This window comes from Colletotrichum fructicola (assembly GCF_000319635.2).
Source record: "Colletotrichum fructicola Nara gc5 chromosome Unknown KSG_Nara_v1_contig03, whole genome shotgun sequence".
Classification (NCBI taxonomy): Eukaryota; Fungi; Ascomycota; class Sordariomycetes; order Glomerellales; family Glomerellaceae; genus Colletotrichum; species Colletotrichum fructicola.
The window spans coordinates 4,817,855-4,840,550 of NW_027094053.1; the positions used below are offsets into that span (position 1 = coordinate 4,817,855).

The window sequence follows — 22,696 nt, forward strand, 5'->3', positions numbered from 1 at the left end:
TCTGTTCAGTAGTATTCACCTTTCACAAGATGATTGAATCTGCACTGGGCTGCAGCAGGTTGATGGATGAACACACAAAGTTGTGGCCCCCACATCGCAAACATCGGACGTGGGTGGATGGATGATGGATCGTCAGGGATGCTGTGGACGGGCCCTCCGTGCGGTTCCCACCTCCACTCTATCGCCTTGTCCACTTTCAGTGATTGATTGCCGTCGCTGTCTGCGGCTGTCCTTTGGCCAATTTCTTCGATATTGCTCTCGCAGGTGAGAGTTGCGCCTGGAGATGCCGACGGCACACTTTTGACGAGGACAGCTACGAGTCGCGTCGGGACTTTTTGGGAGCATTTCAATTTGATCATGTGTGCCAACGGCCGCCAAGACGTGGAATAAGGTTCGTTGAGTGTGATTAGACGTGTGTCAAGTTTCTTTTGACGAGGTCGATCGCCCTCGAAAATTCCCTCGACATTGTGCGCAGATTTCCGAGATGCGCGGATACCGAGGGGCGTTTGTGAAGCTTCTCATTGTGCGCAGACAGGGCATCGTGGGTGGGTGTCCCCGAGTTGTGACGTGCGAGTGCGATTCGCAGCGGGCGTTCATACGAAGTAAGGTAGCAGAGGATGCCACGACGGAAGAATTTGCAAAGATTTAATTCATAAGTCTGTTTGGCAATCTGTACTCCGTCAGTGTGAATCGAAGCGAGTGTCCCTGAAACAGCCGCGATGTGCAGTCGTCGATAGATTGCGGTGCTAACTAAGCCCGGCGGGATTTGAGATGCACGCCGTACCTAATTAGTGAACGGTGGATACCTTCCCTACACAGTACTTCACAGAGCCGCCATGCAGGGCGGTATCCGTACATGCAGGTACACTGGAGACTGAGATGACCCTTATCCTCGCAGCAGTGCATTCGGGTCCGAGTGGGCGAGGAGAGGAGCGAGGACGACGTGGATGTGAGAGAGAGTGCGGGTGCGATGCGTAAGCAGACACACGGCAGAGCACCAGAGCAAATGTTGGGGTGGTATTTGACATCTCGCAGGAAAGTGATGTGCAGCCTCTAGTGGACCGGTTCATCCCTTCAGCGGACGTTGTTGCTAAACACGACACGGCTAGCGCAACCCATGACGTGCGACTCCAAAAAAGCCAAGCCCCGTCCCTGACGATTGGCACCCAGATTGGCAACCAGCCGACGGGGGTCATTTGCGACCCCAGGGCTCATTATCCAGCCTACCAGGTGAGGTAAAGATCAAATGCAACACCGATCTGCTATTCGTTCCTGCGCAGGTTGTAGTCGTGAGAATACCCGTGTAGTATGCAGGCACGGGATAAATCGCCCCAACTCAAGTCCTGATCTCGTCGCAACGCCTTGTTCGTCCCATTCTTCAACAGCGTCGTTTCTCTCTCTCTCTCTCCCTCTCTCGTCTTCCCTCCTGCTTACCTTATGCTTTTCTCATCCTCCGAGCCGTTGACCGTGCTGCCTCATCTCTTGCATACCACCAACCTAATAATCCTATCTTCGTCCCTCGGCTGTGCCCTTTTCAGCTTTGCCCTGCCCTGCCTGTCTGCCTGCTTCCCTTCCTTTCGCAATCCTATCGCAATCGCACACGGCGTACGAAAGACAGCCGCACTCGCACGCACGACGGACGCACAGCCCAAGGCCGTCAGCCATGCCACCGGCGCCCTAGAAACCAGACACGTCCACGCTACTAATTAATAGTGGCCTTCTTCGTCTCCGAGAGTTTGGAATACGAATGCATCGAATCAACCTTCAAGAGTCTGACGACATCCGGCCTAGCTTCCTTCGGTAGCCTGTCCAAGCTCGTTCAATCCAGCAGTATCCGTAACAACAACCTGGCCTGGTCTCGGTTGCTTCCTTCCTGCCCCTGCCGTTGGAATTCAGGTCTCAAATCCACTTTCACTTTCAAGACCTCCGCTATTGTTTGGCATTCGCTGCCAAATATCCAATATCTCCCCCGCCACCATTTCCCGCTTCCCCAAGACTCTCGCTCTTTCTTCTTGGTCCGCTCCCTCTCTCTCGTTTCCTTCCTTTTGCGCCGTCCCTCGTTTACTCCTCGGTCTCCCTGGTACGTCAAACACCAACGAACCCAGTCGACCTCGAGATCTGCACCCACGCGAACTGCAATCAGGGAATTATTGGGCCCTGCATAACCCACCCACCGCACCGGGCAGGCACGAGTGGCTGCGCGAAGTCGACTCAAGCTTGAAGCAAGCCTTTCCCTTGCTCACCAAACGCCCGTCGTCCGCAAACCTTTTCTCACCAACAGTAACACCAACAACCCGTCTTCACCATCTTTCGGCTGTCCATCTCTCCGATCCACCCAAGCTATTAGTGCTACGGGAATCCAGACGAAACTAGCGAACCCGCGAAACTGAGCCACGCTATGAGGCCGTGAAAGCCCATCGTCGCTGCCTTTTGCATCACCATCGCTGCCACTATCCGTTCCCTGTTTCGCCCTCTGCGCCTTTGTATTACGCTCCAACTCGACACACCACCAGGGGTTCTTTTCCTTTCACAACGAGAATAGCCACCAACCAGCCAACAGACAAACCAACAAACAAAACAGGGCTGCTTATCACCAACAAGCATCCCTGCCAGTCACTCACTGCGCCCTTTTACACGCCTACTTTAAGTCTTCGCTGGGTTCGCCAACGGTTTGGCTCGTTCGCTCCTTCTTGGTCAACCGGCACCTGCACCCCACGACACCGACCAGCATATCATGTCGTCCACGGACAGCAGCTCTCTGGGCAGCAGCGGCGAAGGCCTTGGCCTGTCCTCTGCACCCTATACCTGGATCCTCACGCCTCTCATCGTTTTCCTCTCCATCGGCATACTCGCGACTCTTATCCAGTTCCAGCGTCGCCGCCGTCTCCGCAGGCTTGGACTGCAACGCCCGTGGCCCCGTCGCGATCTCGAAGCGAATCGTCAAAGAGCTGGAGGTCAGCGCTCATCGCGAAACGGCCGCTGGGCGTGGACCACTCGCCCCGACGAAGGTCTGGACGAGTTCGGCGAGGCCCCTCCTGCCTACGAGCCGAAAGCTAAGCCCGGTCAGGCCGTCACCCGGGATGGCAGCTTCGAGATGGCCCACGTCGAGCACATGCCCCCGCCGCCTCTCATCGGCGCGGCAGGAGCTGGCCGGGGCTCCCTGCCCCCAGACTACGGCACGGCCACCGGTTCTACGTCTTCAACACCACCCACCATCGCGACACCGCCCACTGCGGTTACGAGAAGCTAAGGGCCGAAGCTCATCCTGGGAAGCCACGGAGGGTCTCTCCCAACTGTACCAATTCACAAATCATTTCAAGGCGTTACACGGAGGTATCAAAAAAGGGGCGTTCGGAATCGGGGAAAGCACAAGATACCATGTTTGAGATTTTCTTTCCACGGGCATTAGCGAAGGAAGGGTATTGCGAAAGATGAGATATCACGAGGATCAAGACGGTGGATGATCGAGGGGGGGACCGAACAAAATGCGTGAGGGAGCACGCGAATAGCACCCAGCATAGGCAAATTGCCGCACTTCATGTCTATTATAGCCACTACAGTATCTGTAATTCAGGCAAATCAACCAAACCTGATGTAAACGGTGTGCGTTTTCTTTTCAAGTGTACTTACTATCGTCCCTGTCGTTGTCGTCTATTGTCATGATCTCAACTTTCTTCGCCAACATCACCGGATGTGAAATTAATATCTGCTCGTCTAGCAATGTCCTGTTTGTTAATGGATCTTCTGATACGCCATTCTTTGGTGTTTTTACTGTGCCATGCCATGCATCGATCGATAGGCAGGCGTTTCCCTACAAGCATCAAATGTTCAGTGAGTTGACTTACACGGCGCCAGGTCCATCCTAGCAACTGCTTCAGCCTCCGACTTCCCGATTCGGTGGTCCTTTGGTTCACCTCCTGATCACCGAACTTCGCCTTACTTCTACATTACCAGTCACAAGCTCAATTAGCTGGCCACGATGAGATCGCCTGACTTATGTGTGGTTGCACGGCTCCATTTTCTGCATGCTTGGTAGATTGAAGTCATACTTCCGCAGAAGAAATATTGCACAAGAGGTATGCTTGTGTGAATCAAATCGCAAGTCATGTTGGTATAAGGTGATAATCGAGATCTGTATCGATTCAAACCCTGTTGTTTTCCTGCCCATATCATGACGGACTAGCTCCCGTTCGAGGTTGAGGAGATCTCTTCTAACACCCTCCTGTCATCTCCGGCCACACTCTCCTCGAAACCCTGACTCTCAAGTCATCCTAGAGATTTTGTCAGTCAAGTCCGACGCGAGAATAAATGCGAATGGTGTGTCCTCCGTACCTTAATTTGGGGCTGTCCAGGCCTATCAAAATCCAGCGCCTCAAAATCCACCGTCTGAGGCTGCTCAGGAGACGCCCAAGACACCTCGTAGCACCGAAGCAAGGTCGTGAGCACCTGCTCCACGACAATCGCCGACATGCCGTCGTCGCCTCGTGCGGTGGGCTTGACTTGGTCGTCAGACGCAATGCCACCTTTGCACACCTCGTCGAAGCTGACGAGCTTGTTCTCGGCGTTAAGCCACCTCCCAGGCATCCAGGAGTCCGGGCAGCCGCCGTCCAGTTGGGAGTTGGACCGCACGTTCTCGTAGTACCGCTCCGTCTCTTTGATGCAGGCCTTCAGGAGGGAAGAGTCGTTCTCTGCGCCTCGGGAGTTCCTCTTGATGGCGTTCATGACGTCTGGATGTCTCAAGAGCTGCAAAAAGCGTTGTTGTCAGGCGCTGTGCCGGGATGGGGGACAAACGGCATGTTTGCTACTTACGGAGATGAGGACCCAGAAGACGGTCGAAGCAACACCGTTCTGCGTAAAGAGCATCAGGATCGTGTAATGCGCGGGGAACAGATGCTTCAGCGCCGCCGTGCCGTCCTCGTCCAGGAGGAACGTGACGTAGTCCTGCCTGTCGGCCTCGATGGGCCCGCCGGCGACGGCGACGGCATCTCTGCGCATCAGCCTCTCCGTGAAGATATCGGCGACGCGCTCCCGTGCCCAGCGCAGCCGTCGCACGGCCGGGTGGGGCAGCCAGTCAGGAAGGGCGGAGGCCCACGGCTCCCCGGCTTCCTCCTCGATGGCGCGCAGGAGCGTGCGGAGCTCATCGCTCGAGGAGTAGAAGTCGTCGCCGAGGAGGATCCGCACGGCGGCCTTGTGCGTCAGCTCGGAGACGCTGGCGAAGAGCGCCACGTCGGACTTGGTTGTCCACTCGAGTGCGCAGCGGTGCGTCTCTTCGACGGCGCAGGCGGAGGTGTATTCCTGCGCCGGCGCGCGGCTGATGAAGCGCCGAAGAGAGCTGATCAGGCAGTCAATGTTTTGGATGTATTCTTCGTTAATGATCTTGTTGAGGAATATTCCCTGTGTGAAGAATTCGATACATGTTAGGTGCATTCCAGAAATGTCTCAGACGCAGGTTGAGGTGGCTTTCAGGGGTAGTAACTCTCACCATTCCGCGTGTCAACGATGACAATGTCTCGGGCATGTTCGCATGGTCCTTGTTGAGATCGCAGTTTTGAGGAATAAACTTCGTCGTAAACATGTTGCCGAATTGTGCGTGCAGTTTACGATCGGAGTAGGCGGGCCTGCGTTGGCGACGCTGGGCGTCCACGGGGAGGGCAAAAGAACCATCATCCCTTGTGGTTGTCGGTATTGTGATTGGCTTCCAGTACCACCTGAAGAACAGGAAGACTGCCAGAACGACAAGGAGGATCAATGCCATGGTTGTCGTTGGTGATCTCGTACCAGAGAAGCCTCGTATATCGCTCCGTCTGTGAGGGCCAAGGCAAGTCAAAGAGAGGGACCCGGAAAACACTCACACCGTCAGGGGGATCTCACAGCCTTATATCGTCAAGAAGCCTCCACCACAAAAGCCCACGAGCGGACGTCCGGGGATGACGTGAGACAACTCTGTCTTGGCAATGTTGAGCTACATTTCAGTGATGGTTTTGAAAGGACCAAAATATCTTCGAGTTGGAACGAATCCACAGATAAGAGAACATATGGAGACTTGGAAGGGAAAAAAAAGCACATCCCTGGCACACTGGAATGTGGCGACGTGGGATGTCAGACTTCCACCGAAAAAAACATGGGCTCGGCGATGGACCAATTTTCTTTCTTGGGATGTGGTGGGTACCTTCCTCGTTGCAAAGAAACGGAACGAATTCACTTAAAACTTTATCTAGTCGTTAAGGGAAGATGTTGGATTGTTGCCTGTTGTCTGTCTGGACGGGAGTTGTTGTTCTATTGCCTATTTCCGTGTTTTCCGAGCCCTGCCATATGCTTTTGTGTTTCCCATCCATTCTACTTATGCCTCGACGAAGATACAGTAGTGTACAGACCCGGCAATCATTCTCGCCACGATAAGTGGTGTAACACAAGACTGCCAGGCTATGTCATAATACGCAAAACGTTGGTATCATACATGCTCATAGGACGTAACATGCTCAGAGGTGCCACTCAGGGAGAGCAAAGTCTCTGTTCTTGGGCCACTTCTCAGTCCTGCAGAACAACAGCGTTAGCAAAAGATCACAATCACAAACCAGGAGATTCTTACTTAGTGGTCAACATGACCGTCATACGCTTCCTCCTCTCGACGGTCTCCTCCGCATCAACAAGACGAAGCCACTGATCCAGCAACTTCCTCAAGTCCTTGTCACTGCGGCCGGCGCAGTCGATACCACGCTCCGTGCACGCAATGCGGACCTCCTGCTCCTCGAGCCCGGCAACGCCGCCATCGCGCAGCAGAAGCCTGTCGTCGCCCTCCAGGAACGCCATCCTCAGACACCCCTTGGACGCCCACATGCCCGGCGGGATGAACCCAATCTTGTCCCACATCATGCCGGGCAGGTGCAGGCTGCGCAGCACGTGCTTTTGCGCCGCGCCCTTGACGTTGCCCTTCACGACGCCCTCGGGCGCGGCCCGCTCAAAGTCCTCAAACGACTTGTGCCGCCTCTCCTCGGCCTGCGCGAAGCTCGCGGCCAGCTGCCGCGGCAGACGGCAGGTGTAGGGCACCACGCCGTCGACGAAGATGACGATGAGCGGGGTGAATTCCCCACAGATCAGCAGCACCACGCCGAAGAGCGGGACGCGGAGGATGTCGTGGCGCACGCGCCAGAGGAGCACCCAGTCCGCGCGGCTGAAGCCCTCGGGGACCAACCCTGGGGAGAAGACGGAGGGCTCGCGGAAGCCCGGGACGGTCTTCTTCTTGGAGGCGATGACGTCTTGGATGTGCCGCCTGTTCGCGAAGACGGCACGGAGGCCGCCCTTGTAGAAGTTGATGTACGTCTTGGCCTGCGCGAACAGGTGGGAGACCTTGCTCTGGTCGGGCTGGCGTTCGGGGAGCTCGAGAGGCGCCGGGCGGGAGGTGGCGATGGGGTTGAGCTTGGGGTTGAGGACGGCCGTCGAGCTGGCATCGTGGCTTCGTTCGGAAGTGAGGGAGCTCGCGAGGCGGCGGTAAGAGGTCGTCGTCGTCGGCTTCACTGCGAAGGACAGGAAGGGCGGATTGGTCGGGCAGCGGCCGCAGAGAAGGGCCGAAGCTGACGGGTTGCGCATTACGCGCAATGTCGTCCTATGGTTCATTGCATTGGCGGTGTGGGGGTTCTGCTTGGTGTATGCGGAAAGTAGTCGTGGGCTTGAGCAGCATGGGCAATTAAAGCTGTCCTGAATATCGAAATTTAGGTAATCAGAAAAAAAATAGAACGGGGCCTTGGTTTCGTCACTGATTACCTGCGTAGCGTGGAAAAGCTTATCGGTTATCGGCGCACGCGTGGGTGTGCCTGCGTCGGCCCCACTTCGCCTGCAGCTCCCGCCGTATCGGATCCGGGGAACGGTCGGCCAGAGCCGAACCAAGCTTTCCTGCCGCTCTTGGCTTATTCGTCTAGATTATTGGAAAAGGATGGTCCTGTATCGCTTCAGGTCGATCATTGGTGCTGCTGCGCTCTTGAGCTCAGAATGAAGATATAACTGGTCGGAATTGCTCGTCCCTTGAGACCCGAGCCCAACGGTATAGCCCCATCGCCTTCAACAACCAACAGTGCGACAATAACCTTATTTTCATCAATCCGAACCAAACAGTCATTTAAAAGATCATGCCCAAGTTCGCCCGCCACAGACACGATACTTGCTAGTGCTAAAACCTCCACAATGCTACCATTATCTGAACCGCTGATACCATAAGCGTACAGAACGATTAAAGTCTCCCTAATTCACAGCTTCCTCTTTTCTCTTCCTCCTTTGCCAACGAGTCACAGACCTGTACCAGTTCCTCACTCAGGACCCTGCCCAAACCACCTCCTAAACCACCCCACAGCCTGATCCTCCGCCCGCATTCCCAAGTCGGCCTGCCTCTCATCATTCGGATCACCCCTCACCGCAAACCCGTGCTTGGCCCCAGCATATTCACAAACCTCGCAGTCCCCCTTCTTCCCCAGAATATCCTTCGCCAGCGCCATCTTGGCCCTCGGCATCATCATGTCATCGTCCCCATTGGCAATACTCAGTGGCAACGCCACCTTCTCCAGGTCCCCGGGCACAGACACCATGCTCGGGTGCGCGGTGTACGCGATATCAATCAGCCTCTCCTCACCAAACGGCCCGGCCGTCCCCTGCGCCAGCTGGATCGCGTACTTGCCGCCCCAGCAGAACCCCGCGACGCCGATCTTGAGGCCCTTGGCCGCCGCGGATGCAGACGTCTCGCCGCCGGCCCCGTCTGCAGAGGCGGACCTGGACGTCGACGGACGCGGCAGCGGAGACGGCGGGTCGAGACGGAGGGCGCGGAGGAAGTTTGCGATGCGCGGGACGAGCACGCCGGCGCGTGTCGCGAGGAGGAGGGGGACGAAGTAGCGGATCATGGTGGCGGCGCCGACAGGGTAGAGGTAGAAGAGCTTGTACAGCCACGACTTCTCGGATGCGATGCGGTCGCCGACGGTGAGGATGGAGTCGGGCATTGCGTAGCCTGCGTTATGGTCAGCGCCTGCTGTATCCCCCACCTCCACGCCCGACCTGGTTCAAACGTTCCTCCAGCAATCAGTAGGGGACGAGAGACTAACCATTCATGACCTCGGGGAGCAGCACCACGGCCGGGATCCTCTTCGCATACGCATCGGCGAGGGCTCTCGTGTTGCGCAGCTTCCACCCGAACACGTCCGGGATGACGACCACGATCCCGGCCGGCTCGCGGCCCGGCTCCGGGCGCGCGACGTAGGTCGGCAGGCCGCTGACCGTCTCCTCCGTGCCCTGCGGCTCGACGTCGCCGCGGAGGGTCCCCTTGAAGCAGTCCGCGCAGAAGCGAGGCGCCTGCGAATCTGACATTTTTTCGTTCCGTTCCGTTTCGTTTCGTTTCCTCACGTGCGCGTCCCGGTCTCTTTCAGCTTTGATGGATTCTAGTTTCCTTGTGGAATGAGGATCAGCTCCCGGAAGGAATCGTGGGGCGCGGACGATTGATCAACTCTAAAGTCGAGAATAGATCGTGTGGTCCCACGACGCTTCACCGATTAGTAAAAAAGTCAAAATAGTGTGGCTTTCCTGAGAGAAAGAGCAAAGTCATGTGGGGGAAAAGCTGAGATGAAGTAGCACCAATATTGTCTGTGAAGATCGATCGCCTCCCCCCCCGTCCGTCCGCAGGGCGCCACCAGATCGCATTGTCTGTGCAGAGGAATGAGCTACCTCGCTACGGTAATGACGGCACACGCGCGCGCAAGCGGATGGTTGTCAAAAAGGGGAATAGGTTTCGTCCGGTGAGTGTATGTGCCCGGGAAGTCTAGCTTTAGCTAGCCTCTCCCACCAGAGATAAACCGCGTCTCAGGTCTGGCGCGGGGTTTAAAGCAACCCACAACCTCACTTGTCTCTGCTGCTGCTGCTGCTGCCCACCCAACGCGCGGACGTCATGTCCATCACCCGAGCTGTCGCAGGATTTCCGATCTTGTACTAGCCGGCGGAGATTTCTCCGGTGGGAGACTCTGTGAGCAGAAAAAGCAAGAGGTTTGTTTTCGGGTACTGCAGGCCAAACACACCTAACCCAAGAGTTGCCGCGACGGTAAGTTGTGGACGTCCGTGCCGCGCATCACATTACATGCGCTATCTCACCTTACCTGTTGGAGGTGTAAGTGTGAGAAGACAGTCTGCTTAGCAAATCGTTCCCCTCCGGGGATGGGTCTCCCTTCACCGAGCTCACCGAGGTCTGACGTGATTGGGCAGTGGGATTTCAACACACATTTTCACCGCGGATTTCGGATGAGATGAGGTGAACGACCACTCATTCACTCCGCGATCCATTTGCTCGGTAGAAACTCTCCCGAACGAAATTTCTGCTTGCTTCTCATTTCTGAATCTTCACAATCCACAATTATCTCATACAAAATAATGGTGCGTCGTCTCGGTGAAGAAGGGAAAAAAAGATAAAAAAGCCCTAGACTGACACACCGAGGTGACTCAGGTCCACGCCGACGCATCCAACTTCGCCAACGGCGTCACCAAGGAGGAGGCCTACGAGCAGGTCCTCCTCCAGGCGGAAGGTCTGTTCTACGAGCAAAGAAACTGGGTACGTTCGTTTCCTCCCTCCATCCCCAAAACATCTCCGCTTCTCCCTTCCAACCACGGAACTAACGCTTTGATATAGGTCTGGTACGTCAAGTCTCCCAAAATCTTACTATGAATGATGATCAGCAGCATCATAGCACCCCCAATAACCAACTCACCCAACTGACCCAAAAACACAGCAACCTCTCCAACACGGCCTCCCTCCTCTGGCACGCCTACCACTCCCTCCCGGCGCCCTCCACCTCCGTCAACTGGGCCGGCTTCTACGTCCTCGACCCCAAGGCGCCCGCCTCCAAGCCCGCGCTCATCCTCGGGCCCTTCCAGGGCAAGGTGGCCTGCCAGACGATCCCCTTCGGCCGCGGCGTCTGCGGCGCCGCCGCCGCGACCCTGCAGACGCAGCTCGTGCCCGACGTCGACGCGTTCCCGGGCCACATCGCCTGCGACGGCGACAGCAAGAGCGAGATCGTCGTGCCCGTTGTCGTGGACGGCAGGCTTGTCGCGATTATTGATGTGGACTGCGCGCTGGCCGACGGCTTCGACGAGGTGGACCGCGTCTGGCTGGAGAAGCTGGCTGCGCTGCTGGCGGCGAGCAGTGACTGGTGAGAGGAGTGAGGTGGTATGAAGTGTGCATGGCTGCGTGGGATGAGAGAGTCACAAGAAGCGGGTGAGGAGGTGTTTGAGCTTTTTATGTCAGGGCAAGGGAAAAGTTTTCAACAATTTGGCGATTTCGGGGTCATTTCATCAATGACGGTTTTGATATCATTGTAGACGGGACACATTCGGGAATAGACCCCAGGCTACGGGGCCACAGGCGAAGAGAAGAGAGAGAGAGAGAGATGATTCAATAAAAATTTCATTGAACGCGCCCGGAGTCAACCTCCGGCACAAACTAAACTTTTTTTGTAGAATATTTGGCGATATCTTTGTTTTCAATCTGCCAAACAAATCTATTGAGATCTCCTCCGACCAAAGTCCGTAATTGGCCACCTAAGAGCGTTGCCTCCCCTAAACCATTCTATACCGAACCCAGCCTCATGATATGACCGTTTTCCTTTTTTTTCATCCGTTACTTCATCAAAAGAGGACGACAACCTTTACTCCAGAGCCTTCTTGGCAAAGTTGGGCAGGATGAAGGCGGCCTTGTGGATGTCGGCGTTGTAGTACTTGCACAGCTTCTCCTCCTCCTCGGGGGACCACTTGCGGATGGGCTCCTTGACGTTGCGGTTGGCGTCCTTGGTGCAGACCATGAAGCCGATCTGGCCGGAGGGGTAGGTGGGGATGGTGGTGTAGGCGTACTCGGCGACGGGGAAGATCTCCTTGCAGTCCTTCTTGAGCTTGGTGATGAGGGACAGGTGAAGCCACTGGTTCTCGGCTGTGCGGGTTGTTAGTCCCGTTCTTGGTACACGGATGGGGCGGGGGAGAGGTCTTGGATCAGAGCACCGCGCTAGAGAGACAGAGAAGTTGATTCCGTCGGAAAGTAGAGTCTCGCAACTCACGACTTAAAAAAAGACAACGACAAAGGAGAGACTCTCATAGTAGAGAGAAAATTAAAGAAAAAGCGTATCCAGGTTTCAGGCAACCCAGATCTCGCCGGCGGCCACTGGGCGCGCCGGGGGAATTTCTTGGGATGAATCGAGGACAGGCCAAAGAAAGAAGAAGCAGGCAAGTTGAGTGCCTGGTGCTGTTTCCTAAAACCGAGTACTTCCTTGATTCTCCTCGTATTTTTCTGAACAAATGGGAACGTACAACCTTGGGTAGTAATGACACCGCCCTCACGCAGAGCGTCGTGGAGGAGCTGGAAGTAGGGCTTCTGGAAGAGGGACTCGGCGGGGCCCTCGGGGTCGGAGGAGTCGGTGATGATGACGTCGAAGGTGTTCTTGTACTCCTCAAGGAACTTGAAGCCGTCGCCGACGTGGGTCTTGGACTTGGGGTGGTCGAAGCCGACGGCCATGCCGGGGAGGAACTGCTTGGAGAGGCGGATGACGGCCTGTGAGGGGCGCGCCGTGTTAGTGGGGCCGAGCCGGCGCGCGGGCGTGCGCGGGGATGACCGAGATGAAGCTCACCTCGTCAATGTCGCAGAGGATGGCCTCCTCGACGGTGTCGTGCTTGACGACCTCACGGAGGACACCGCCGTCACCGCCACCAATAACAAGAACCTTCTTGGGGTTGGGGTGAGAGTTCATGGCCAGGTGGGTGATCATCTCCTGGTACGAGAACTCATCACGCTCGGTGCACTGGATGACGTTGTCGAGAACCAGGACCATGCCGTGGTCGGTGGACTCGAAGATGAGAACATCCTGGTACTTGGACTTCTCGTGGTGGATGACCTTCTTGACCTTGAGGGTCATGGCCTGGCCTGGGGGAAATCATTAACACGCGAAAAGAAGCCGACGATGCTCGAGTAAGTCGACTTACCAGGCCACATGTCCGAGATCTCACGGAACCAGCCATCTGTGTAATTTTCCAGTGTGATTAGCAAAGCGGTCCCGACTCATTTGGTTTGTCGTGATGAATGAGTCGCCGTGATTGTTTTCCCAGAGGTCTGAGCTTGCCGAAATGTCCACTGCTTCTGGCCGCCCACTGCCGATCCCCCGAAAGTGCCGTCGCCGGAGGAATTGGGAACCGATGTGGCGGAGGCCCAGATGTCACCTCACTAAGAGGTTATACGACAGTCGATCAGCATCGATGGATGATGTTTCTCCTGAGCAATTGCTTAACCGAGAGTGGCATCAAGGGTAGCGCATGCGCGCTCAGACGGTGGAGGAGGCAGGCCTGGTGAAAGGCTCGTTTGCACGCCCGGGACCGGAAAGACAAGCCACCCGTCAATAGTCGCGCGGGAGGTTGTTGAGACTTGGAAAAAAAATCGACAGGTCGACCGGGTAGATGGTGACTGGGCCGAAAAGCGCGTTCCATCAACGAGCCAACGGGTGGAACGGATGAGGCTCCCGCGCAGCCAACAACCCCATCGAAAATGTTTCCGGCTGCCTGTCACGATGACAAAGGAGGCGAAGGTCGGGGAGATCACAACATCGGTCTGCTGGGGCCCCTTGATGGGTGAGAGACGAGCAGAACTCGAAAGGGCCTGGGCTCCGGCTCAAGCTCGGTAAGGGGGACGCAGGCAGCGGCAGTGGTAGCGGCAGCAGAAGACACTGACGACAGACGACCGATGATGACAAGAGAGATAGGGAGGGCTCAGGAGGAATGGTGGACCGTACGTACCTTGGATGGTAGGATGGGTAATTTCGCTCATTTTCGCAAAGGACGGGGGTTTTGCAGGGCTACTGTGTAGATATCGACAAGTCAACGACGGAAGCAAACGTCTTTGTTGCAGGCGCAAGCTGGGTATTATATGGCGGAAGGGGAGAGCCAGGACGGGCAGTGGTTCTTACGGGGTCGAGTGTGTATGTGTATGTACGTGTGTTTTCGTTTTTTTCCTTCCTCGTCCTGGTATCGGGCTGAAAATGTGCGTTGACGTCGAGAGGGGACTTGGTTTTTTCTTTGCTCCCCCGCCGTTGTACCAGTGCGGTGCGCCAATCCAAGCCAATCGAGGAGCGGCAGCGGTAGCGGTGCGGTCCAGAGCGGCGTCCAGGTGGTGCGGTGCGGTACAGTGCGGGCAGGGCGACAGCGAAAATCAGGAAGAAAATTTTTGTGGCTCCGGGGTGGCCTCGTTTTGAGATTTGGGACCCAGAATTAGACTCAGGCAAGGCCAATGACTGGCCAGCCCGTGGTTGGGGATCCCCTCTTTGGCAGCTTCTTTCCTTCTCGTTGCGGTCATCAGTGCGCTGTTTCCTGGTAACCTGCCGCCGCTTGCTGCCAGGCGCCGACGACGCTGTGTCGTGTCTGCCCTATCCAACTTGTGATGAGTCCTTTTTCACGATGCCCAGCTAGGTAAGGTAAGGCACGGATCCGTAAGGTCCATATCGCGTCGGGTATCATGTTACTTTCACGACCGTGCCTACCTTGTTGCGGTCTATACTTGCGACAACTTACTTGACCTTATTTCGCACTCCTTGCCCGCCTTAACAAGTTAAGATAGGCAGCCAGCTTCGTCTATATGGGTCAAATGCGCTCGCTAGAGTCGCTACTAGCCACTGACACCTGTCATGTTGGATCGCAACTAGCTAAGGCAGGGACGAATAACCGATGCCCGTCAACCCTACGGATATCCCGTACGTACGTCAGTGTTCGTACCCTATGTCGCATTGGAAGAAGATCCGTCGTTTCTCCATCGCTCGCTACCTTTCCCCCGGGCCATGTTATGTCTGCACCCGAGATGCGAGAGGTATTCATCCGCAGCAATAATCAGGTACACCGTCTGCGATTGTGGTCGAAACTTGGGCAAAGTCCTGCTGCACAAACCCCAACGTAAGGCAACGCAGGGAGAGCTGTTTCTGAAGAAAACGTGGCGAGCTGGGATCACCAAGCCAAAAACTCTGTTTTTTTTTTTCTTCTTCGTCTTCTTGCTTTGCCGCCGTTTCTTCACGTCAATTCCCGCTCCACAGAAAAAACGAGGCGCCCCCACTCCCTCACCGGCAATCAACGGGCGTCCCTTTCTCTCCTGTCTCTGTTGTGAGGGGAAGGAAGATCGTCGTCCCCCCCCCTCCCCGCCATCAGATGTGACAGCCTATTTGGTTTGACAACCCGGGGGAGACGAGACGAGAAGAGACCAGACGAAACGAAAGCGACCAGTGTCGGTCTAGCTTGCTCACAGGCTTACGAAGTCCTTCGGATACTGCGGACTCTGAAGCCTGCCGACGAAACCTGCCTGGCTTTTGCTGAATGCTCCTGAGCAGTGCAAATGCCTTCACTGGGGTTGTGAATCTCCAATGCCCCTCCCTCTTGGGTTGAGCGCTGCCATGTGAGAACCCAGACACTCTGCGTCATTCGCCCGGCAGGAGAACCGTCAATGCTCCGGGAATGGGGCCACAAAGCTGCTTGTCTTGCTCTCGTGCAGCCGACTGAGACAAGGCGAAGGCCGGAGACTACCGGCCGAGCCCTTCCGCCGTGCCAAACTGAGGCCCGACATCATGCATGGCCATCACCCCTGCCACCTCGCCCATTTTCTTTGTGCCAGTTGCCTTTTCTACCCACAACCGGAGTGCTGCCGCCGCCCCTCCGCGGCTGCACCAGGTCCAACGTAGCAGCAGCATGCAAGACATGCCAATCCTTCAACATCCACCGTCCTCGGCCGACCGCACCGCACCGCACCGCACCGCGACCTTGTCGCGTGCGCCAGAATCGACCCAAAGTCAGAGGACCAAACTCCCTCGTCCCGACTCCCGCCCTTCATTTTTGCCTCGCGACCCGATCGTCTTGTTGCAGTCGGCTCCCTTCGCTTATCCCAATCTCTCACAGCCAAACACTCCTTCTATTTGCTCCAAGACGCGTCAGATCTGGTGCGACGCTTAACCTTCATCGCTTAACCTGTCTGAATACTTCCGACGGCCAAATACAACGCCTTTGCGGTTCACAGACGGGATGATCGGTAATGGCAACCCAAATCTCGCCTGTTTCCGTCTCCAAATCTGACCAGAGTTGCTTTGCTACTGCATGAACTGAAATGCTGCCCGGCAGGGCCTTCCCCAGAACAGACCTGGAAGCAGAGCTTTGCCCGCTTGATGCCCTGCCTAAGTCGCTCGTCCACGGTCGCCGATGCGATGCCATGTGCCGATGTGAAAACCTTGAACCCATCTGGATGGACAACTCCATGCGCTGCTAGGCGGGAGTCCATGCAGTAGGTTGAATGCCAGAGTCCGAAAGTTTACCGTGCCGCACCACCAAAGACTGCCCTGAAGTCTGCGCGCGTTTCTTTCTTCACGCTTATGGGCGTCGGGGGAGGCTCTGCCCCGCCCGGCCATGCCATCCCGCGATTTCCGTCACTCATCATACCACTCCTCCGGATCTAGGCCTGACATTAGACGAAGCTGAAGGCCATTTTCACTGTTTGGCATACCACCGGCTTTTCAGCTGCTCCGCTTGACTGGGTCCTTTGTTGGTTTCCAGCGGATGTCTCTGATGGCCTGGGCTGCAGAGACGATTATTCAACCGTTTTTGTTGAAGAACATGAGCCGCTTCCGGCCGATTACACGCAATGGTGATGTTCTTTCTTCAGCAGAGCCGCCCTAACCAGTGCCATGGGCCCATTGCATTAGTAATCTTACGGATTGGTAGCCGTACCTATGCTTCTTTGAGAGCTCAGGAGGCTTGAAAACCCGTTTTGGGTGATTGCATTACATCGGAACACCACGAATCGTGAGGTTCGATTGTCCTTCCCAGCTGATCGGGGTCCGGCCATACGGTCCGAGCGAATCCAAAGCTTCTAACACAACGCCCGGTCTCGAATGCCCAAGATCGAATGTCCACAATCACGGCCGCCGTTGAGTTGAGGCTCGGGCACGGGCGGTTGCTAGAAAAAAAACGAAAAAGTCCCCGACTGGTGGTGGTGACCTGGGGCGCACCCTCCATCTCAGGCTGATTCTACTGGCTCTCTGAAAGGTCGATGCTGGCGCGTTGCTGCGAGGCGTCTCGGACGAGCTGTCATGGTGCTGGAAACGTGCGTCGATCTGGGTCGTCGATGACCGCCGCCCGCGGATCCTCGACAGAATGCCACGAGTTGTGCAATCCGTCCACAAACGGGTCCCCTGTCGACAGAGGCAAGCCACGACCCTCATCCCTGCCGGAAGCCTGGGACCATTCCTCAGTGGCCAAGACGGTATGGGGTGATCCCGGCGCGGCCTGGCGTTCGTTTCTGCGGGACTCATCCGCAGATGCTGCAGGTGCCCCTTGAAGGCCCGCTAAATCAGCATTTATTTTCCTCTGCACGATGCTGATCTGAATGAACGTTGGGAGGCGGCCGTCCAGCAACGGAGTCGTGCTTCGATGTCGCCGTTGCAATTGCATGAATCAGGGGCGACATGGCTCCCCGAGAGCGGACGCGTTCGGCCAGGGGGACCGCTGGTCGAAACGGGACCAGCATCATGGTTTTGCATTGCATATGGGATGGATGTCTTTTTGCGCTGCTTCGCTCTGCAGCGGGCAAACAACGGAAAACGAAAGCGGAAACAACCTGACGAAGCTCTCGGGTTGGCGTAGGGCGGGAGTGGGAGCTTGATACCTGGTGGCTTCTTGGCGTTCAGGACTACGCTCGAAGCATCGAAAGAGCTGGCGTCGGGAGGCATGCACTTCCGCAAGCGATTTTGGTGCAGGTCGAGGCGCGAAGCGTGGTTAGTGTAGAGGGCTGTGGCCAGAAAAAGGGCATGAGGCGTTTCCGGCGTACGGGCCCGATTGGGGTCGTGTGGCAGCGATCTTGTGTCACGCAGGGTCCATCGAAGTGGCTCCCGAGCAAGCGACAGGCGTACTGGCCAGTGGCAGAGAGACGTCGTCAGGCCTCCAGGCTGTTGCAGGCTCAGCAGCAGTAGTAGTAGTAGTAGGTAGGTACTTTGGTTGTCATTGTTGACTTTGTAGAGCTGCGTTGAGGCGTCGTGGACAGGCTGGCCGACGAACGTTGGATGGGACGGAGAAGCCGTGGAGGACGCTGGCGGCGGGAGAGGTGTCGTGTCGGCGGAAGGTTTTTAGTCTTTTGAGTTTGAAGCATATCGAGGTAGGTTGAAGTGCTTGAGACAGCGCCTCAAGGAGGATTGGACGAGATGGAAAGTGACTGAGTCGAGACTCGTGGCCAGCCAGACGTCGCAAGGAAGGTTATGTGTGTATACGCCGTATGGGTGTTGTGTGTGTGTGTGGTGTTTGGATCAAGTTTGCTTTTGCTTTTTCAGGCGGCTGAGCCTTGGTTGCTTGTTTGGCATGCTTTTTGCTGTGCCCCCATTCCACGCCGACGGTTCTCCATGTGGCATGGCAGTTTGCAGGTCGCAACCCTCTTGTTGGGACACTCAGACGCAGCATTGTGCATCCGGGAGGATGTGCGTCGAACGATTATGGGGGGCCACCTTCTGCAAAGCACGTTTCCAAGGCGGGAGCTGGCAAGCACCTCAGGCAACTTGTGAGGTATTGTCAGAACCTGATGCAATGTAGTTGGTAGCGAGGAGAGAGTTGCCCCTTTTTCCTTTCAGCGGAGGAGGAGAGTGCCAGATGCAGCAGGTAGGCGGCGCCATATGGCAGTGCAGTTGCCAGTGCTGGGTAGGCTGTAGGTGCGTTGACCAGGTTTGGCAGGGTCGCATTGATGTCTGTCTGGAATGTTTGTCTTTGTTGGTTGGGCGTGTTGCGTTGGGTTGGATGACGGAGTCGGTAATTGGTACAGACAAGACACGACCGACTTGCCATGCGACTGCGGCATTGGGCTGTAATATGTCGGTAGAGCTGTTGAAACAAAATGACGAGTCGACTCGGCTGGCGGTTTCTCTGAAGATCTGTCGAGATGAGAGAGAAGCATATCTAGTGACCCCTCCGCGGGCTGTCTCAGTCAAAAGAGGAAAGCCATTGTTCTCTCACGAGAGAATAGCGCAGCAGTAGCAGGAGGGAGCAAACATCAACAAGACGGTCCCGCTGGGAGGGTGTGGTGCTGCGATAGACGGTAGGCGGCCGGTGGTGGTGGTGGTGGTCGCTGGTGGTGGTGAGGATGACGGGGAACTGGAGGTGGCTTGCTTGCTAATGCAAGTGCAAGGAAGTCGCAGAGAAACTTTGGAGTACACGGATGCAAGTAGCTGCCAAGTCCTTCCCAGCGCATTTCTGCGGCATGCGCAGGCAAGGGTCGCACAACGAATCAGGCAGCGGGTACTGGACAGGTACGCCAGGGGCCGCCCCACTGCCGTGCCGTCCGCGAGCTCTGGGGCAGCGGGCAGGTCGACGACCCTGGGCACGTACCGCACCCAAGGTACCACTGGCTCCCCGGTCCAGAGGTTCCTCAAGTTCCTGTTCGCCCGCCCGCACACAGCAGCGCAGTGTTCCATCGAAGCCTCTGAAGGTGCAGGTGGACCTGGTGGGAGAAAGGCGAGGTGCCATCCGCCAGTGTCCACCTGTTGGGCCTTTCCAATGTCCACTGCGGTGGGCTTCCACTCAGCGTCCCCAATGCCCGTCCAGCGTCTCCGCCGTGGTCGCGTTCGAGGGATTGAAATGTCCGTGTTTTGCAGCGGCGAAATTGTGCCTCTTGTGTTGTTTCTGCCGTTGATAACTTGGAATCCGGGATGGCCATGGAATCTACTATGAAGCATGGAAACAAAGTACCTTGAACGCGACATGTCTGTACCCTGCAGCCAGGAGTCAAGCTGAAGGGTACAGCCAGACCAGCAACAGCTACCTTCCATAACCTCCCCGACCTGTGCTGGGGCACCTGGACACAGAGCAGCAGCAGGTCCTTGTTTGCTTCCACTGCTCTCTGTGTCTCTCTCCCGACTCCCGTCTGCCCCAGTCTTCATGGGCTGGACTGGACTGAGCTGCACTGATGAATGATGTGGATGGACCACCATGACCATGAACCGTGTACCATAATCCTTACTCTTTTTTTTTCCATATATTTTTTATTTTATTTCGCAGACACTTTATCCAATCTGATGGCCCAGTACGTATCGCAAGGTATCCGCCGAGGTGCATTTTCCCTCGTGCCTACCTATCCTATCCTGACCTATCCTGTCCTGTCCAGTGCTTGCTTCGTGCGTCCTCACATCTCTTCTTCTCCCATCATCTCCCGGTCCTCTCTCTCACACTTCCTCCTCCTCTACCTCTACCTCTCTACCTCTCTACCTCTTTCTCTCAAACTTCCCCGTTCTGCCAATTCGAGCTGGACATCCCGTCTCATCTCGTCCTTTCCGTCTGTCCTTCTTGCCAAACCAACCTTACCCACCTTACCCTGCCTTGCCTTGCCATTACCTGGCTCCAGTCCTCCTCGCCTCATCGCTACTTTGCCTGTCTTCCTTTCTCTCACTCGCCCACGCTAGCACTTTTAGTCTTTCCCCTGACACGCCATTGGCCTCGCCCCCGGGCAGCACACAGAACAGAAACAGAAGCAAGTCGAGCTGCTGGGCTCTTCTGCTGCAGGATTAACATTAGCCAACCCGCAGCCCACAGGGCGTCCACTACGAACGCCCCCAAGGTTTTTAGCGCATTTTACTAAACTGGCCGTGGCACTCCTAAAACCGACAAAAGCTTCTTCGCCCGCCCATTTCCTCAACTCCCGACGTTCCTCACTCTACGCCAGTCAAACCACCTTGGATTCAACCTCATCCAGGTGACTGACCGCTTCCGCAGCACCACCACACACCTACACACCTGACAACACACACAGCCTCTTCTTGCAAGTCGAGTCGGCTTCAGTCCTTTGCTTCTCGAGAGCGCCCTGTCCCTGGCCTGCTCTGCTTTGCTTTCTCTTGGCTTTGCTTCTCCTCGTCTGATCTGCCTGACATCCAACGCCCTCGGACAACAAAAAAGACTACTCTTCTCCGACGCGAACAACCCCCCAACCGTCCTTCTTAGACTGTCCGCCTGCAGTCTTTTTTTTTTCCCCCTCCGTCGCTTTCGCCTTCGCCATCGAGAATCACCTCACAATCCCTGAGGCCCGCCACACCCGGCCTGCGAATTGATCGACCTTTTCTTTTGCACTAGAGGGCCGGCATTCCTTCTACCTCCCGTTCGCGCCAATTCTCCCCCTCCTATTCTCTAATCACCGCCAAAATTGAGTCGAATTGGTACAACATGTGTTTCGGGGGCCGATCGAAGGATGATGGCGGCGCTGCCCGCTCGCGCGACCTGGACCGCTTGATCCGCCAGGATGAAAAGAAGATGTCGAAAGAAGTGAAGCTTCTGTTGCTGGGTACGCTGTCGCAACAACAGCCAACATTGTCGTGTCTGCAATCCACTAACCCCTTTGCGATTACCAGGTGCCGGAGAATCTGGAAAGTCGACCGTGCTTAAGCAGATGAAATTGATCTACGCCCAAGGTTTCAGCAAAAACGAGAAGCTCGAGTGGAAGCCTGTTGTTTTCAACAACATTGTACAATCCTTCCGCCTGATCCAAGACGCCATGGCCGAGATGCACATCGAGTTTAGCAACCCAGAAAATGAGGCAAGCATAACCCGAATACGCCAATTGCGCGGGTGTCGCATCCGAAATGCGGCGCTGTCGCATGTGAAAGAAGAACGACTAGACTAACACGCAATGTCTCTGACAGAAACACATGGCGCACATCCTGGTGGAACACGAGATCAACGCTTCAGATCCCCTCCCGCGCGACTACCTGCAGCCCATCAAGGAGCTCTGGACTGACGGCGGCGTCAAGCAAGCCATCGCAAAGGGCAACGAGTTCGCGCTTCACGACAACTTGGCATAGTAAGTCACCTTTGCGGTATGCGACAACCTTGGAACCTGCTGCTGACCCTGTCGAAGCTTCTGTGACGATTTGGACCGTATCTGGAGCGATGCCTACGTACCGACGGACCAGGACTTGCTGCGCTCGAGATTGAGGACTACGGGTATCACGGAAACGGTTTTCGACTTGGGCCAGCTGACCTACCGCATGTTCGATGTTGGCGGCCAGCGCTCAGAACGAAAGAAGTGGATCCACTGCTTCGAGAATGTCAACTGTCTGCTCTTCCTCGTCGCCATTTCTGGATATGACCAGTGCTTGGTCGAAGACAAGGACGGCGTAGGTGTGCCCCGATGTGGTCGTGAATTATCGTTGCTAACTTGCACTGCTAGAACCAAATGAACGAGGCGCTCATGTTGTGGGAGTCAATTGCCAACTCGCACTGGTTCACCAAGTCTGCCCTGATTCTGTTCCTCAACAAGATGGATCTCTTCAAGGAGAAGCTGCCCACCAACCCCATCACATCACACGGCTTCACCGACTACCACGGACCCGCCGACGATTGGAAGGCTGCCAGCAAGTACTTTTTGGACAAGTTCCGTGCCCTGAACCGAAACACCGAGAAGGAGATCTACGGCCATTTCACGAACGCGACCGACACAAATTTGCTCAAGATTACTATGGGCTCAGTGCAGGACATGATCATACAGCGCAACCTCAAGCAGCTGATACTATAAGGCCGGATCTGCGATAATTTTGCGCCACCCGTTGGCTTCCGTCTATATCAACACAATCCTAAATGGCATCTACCAAACATGCCGAACCTAATCGATACCCGCGGCCTCCAAGGTCCATAACCCGCCCCTTGCGGC

At 55.9% G+C, this 22,696-nt stretch overlaps 7 protein-coding genes across 7 annotated transcripts; 3 read left to right on the forward strand and 4 right to left on the reverse strand.

Moving 5' to 3' along the window:
• Nucleotides 1-2,734: 2,734 nt before the first annotated feature.
• Nucleotides 2,735-3,250, forward strand: CGGC5_v006156 (uncharacterized protein; the record flags this gene model as incomplete). Its single annotated transcript, XM_032035718.1, has 1 exon — nucleotides 2,735-3,250. One exon carries the CDS (start codon nucleotides 2,735-2,737, stop codon nucleotides 3,248-3,250), a length of 516 nt encoding a protein of 171 aa, XP_031892513.1.
• A 961-nt stretch (nucleotides 3,251-4,211) lies between these two features.
• CGGC5_v006157 (uncharacterized protein) lies at nucleotides 4,212-5,755 on the reverse strand (the record flags this gene model as incomplete). Its single annotated transcript, XM_032035731.1, has 4 exons — nucleotides 4,212-4,271; nucleotides 4,333-4,743; nucleotides 4,810-5,394; nucleotides 5,483-5,755. 4 exons carry the CDS (start codon nucleotides 5,753-5,755, stop codon nucleotides 4,212-4,214), a joined length of 1,329 nt encoding a protein of 442 aa, XP_031892512.1.
• A 724-nt stretch (nucleotides 5,756-6,479) lies between these two features.
• CGGC5_v006158 (uncharacterized protein) lies at nucleotides 6,480-7,587 on the reverse strand (the record flags this gene model as incomplete). The annotated part of the gene is made up of 2 exons (XM_032035742.1): nucleotides 6,480-6,534; nucleotides 6,590-7,587. 2 exons carry the CDS (start codon nucleotides 7,585-7,587, stop codon nucleotides 6,480-6,482), a joined length of 1,053 nt encoding a protein of 350 aa, XP_031892519.1.
• A 713-nt stretch (nucleotides 7,588-8,300) lies between these two features.
• On the reverse strand, nucleotides 8,301-9,345 carry tropI-3 (Hydrolase tropI; the record flags this gene model as incomplete). The annotated part of the gene is made up of 2 exons (XM_032035753.1): nucleotides 8,301-8,989; nucleotides 9,084-9,345. 2 exons carry the CDS (start codon nucleotides 9,343-9,345, stop codon nucleotides 8,301-8,303), a joined length of 951 nt encoding a protein of 316 aa, XP_031892518.1.
• Nucleotides 9,346-10,395: 1,050 nt separating this feature from the next.
• On the forward strand, nucleotides 10,396-11,175 carry YKL069W (Free methionine-R-sulfoxide reductase; the record flags this gene model as incomplete). Its single annotated transcript, XM_066151655.1, has 4 exons — nucleotides 10,396-10,398; nucleotides 10,469-10,573; nucleotides 10,652-10,656; nucleotides 10,752-11,175. 4 exons carry the CDS (start codon nucleotides 10,396-10,398, stop codon nucleotides 11,173-11,175), a joined length of 537 nt encoding a protein of 178 aa, XP_066008953.1.
• A 491-nt stretch (nucleotides 11,176-11,666) lies between these two features.
• spe-3 (Spermidine synthase) lies at nucleotides 11,667-13,822 on the reverse strand (the record flags this gene model as incomplete). Its single annotated transcript, XM_032035775.1, has 5 exons — nucleotides 11,667-11,944; nucleotides 12,322-12,559; nucleotides 12,636-12,928; nucleotides 12,988-13,023; nucleotides 13,792-13,822. 5 exons carry the CDS (start codon nucleotides 13,820-13,822, stop codon nucleotides 11,667-11,669), a joined length of 876 nt encoding a protein of 291 aa, XP_031892516.1.
• A 7,391-nt stretch (nucleotides 13,823-21,213) lies between these two features.
• Nucleotides 21,214-22,561, forward strand: gna-2 (Guanine nucleotide-binding protein alpha-2 subunit; the record flags this gene model as incomplete). The annotated part of the gene is made up of 5 exons (XM_066151656.1): nucleotides 21,214-21,331; nucleotides 21,399-21,646; nucleotides 21,690-21,847; nucleotides 21,905-22,163; nucleotides 22,217-22,561. 5 exons carry the CDS (start codon nucleotides 21,214-21,216, stop codon nucleotides 22,559-22,561), a joined length of 1,128 nt encoding a protein of 375 aa, XP_066008951.1.
• Between the last annotated feature and the right edge of the window lie 135 nt (nucleotides 22,562-22,696).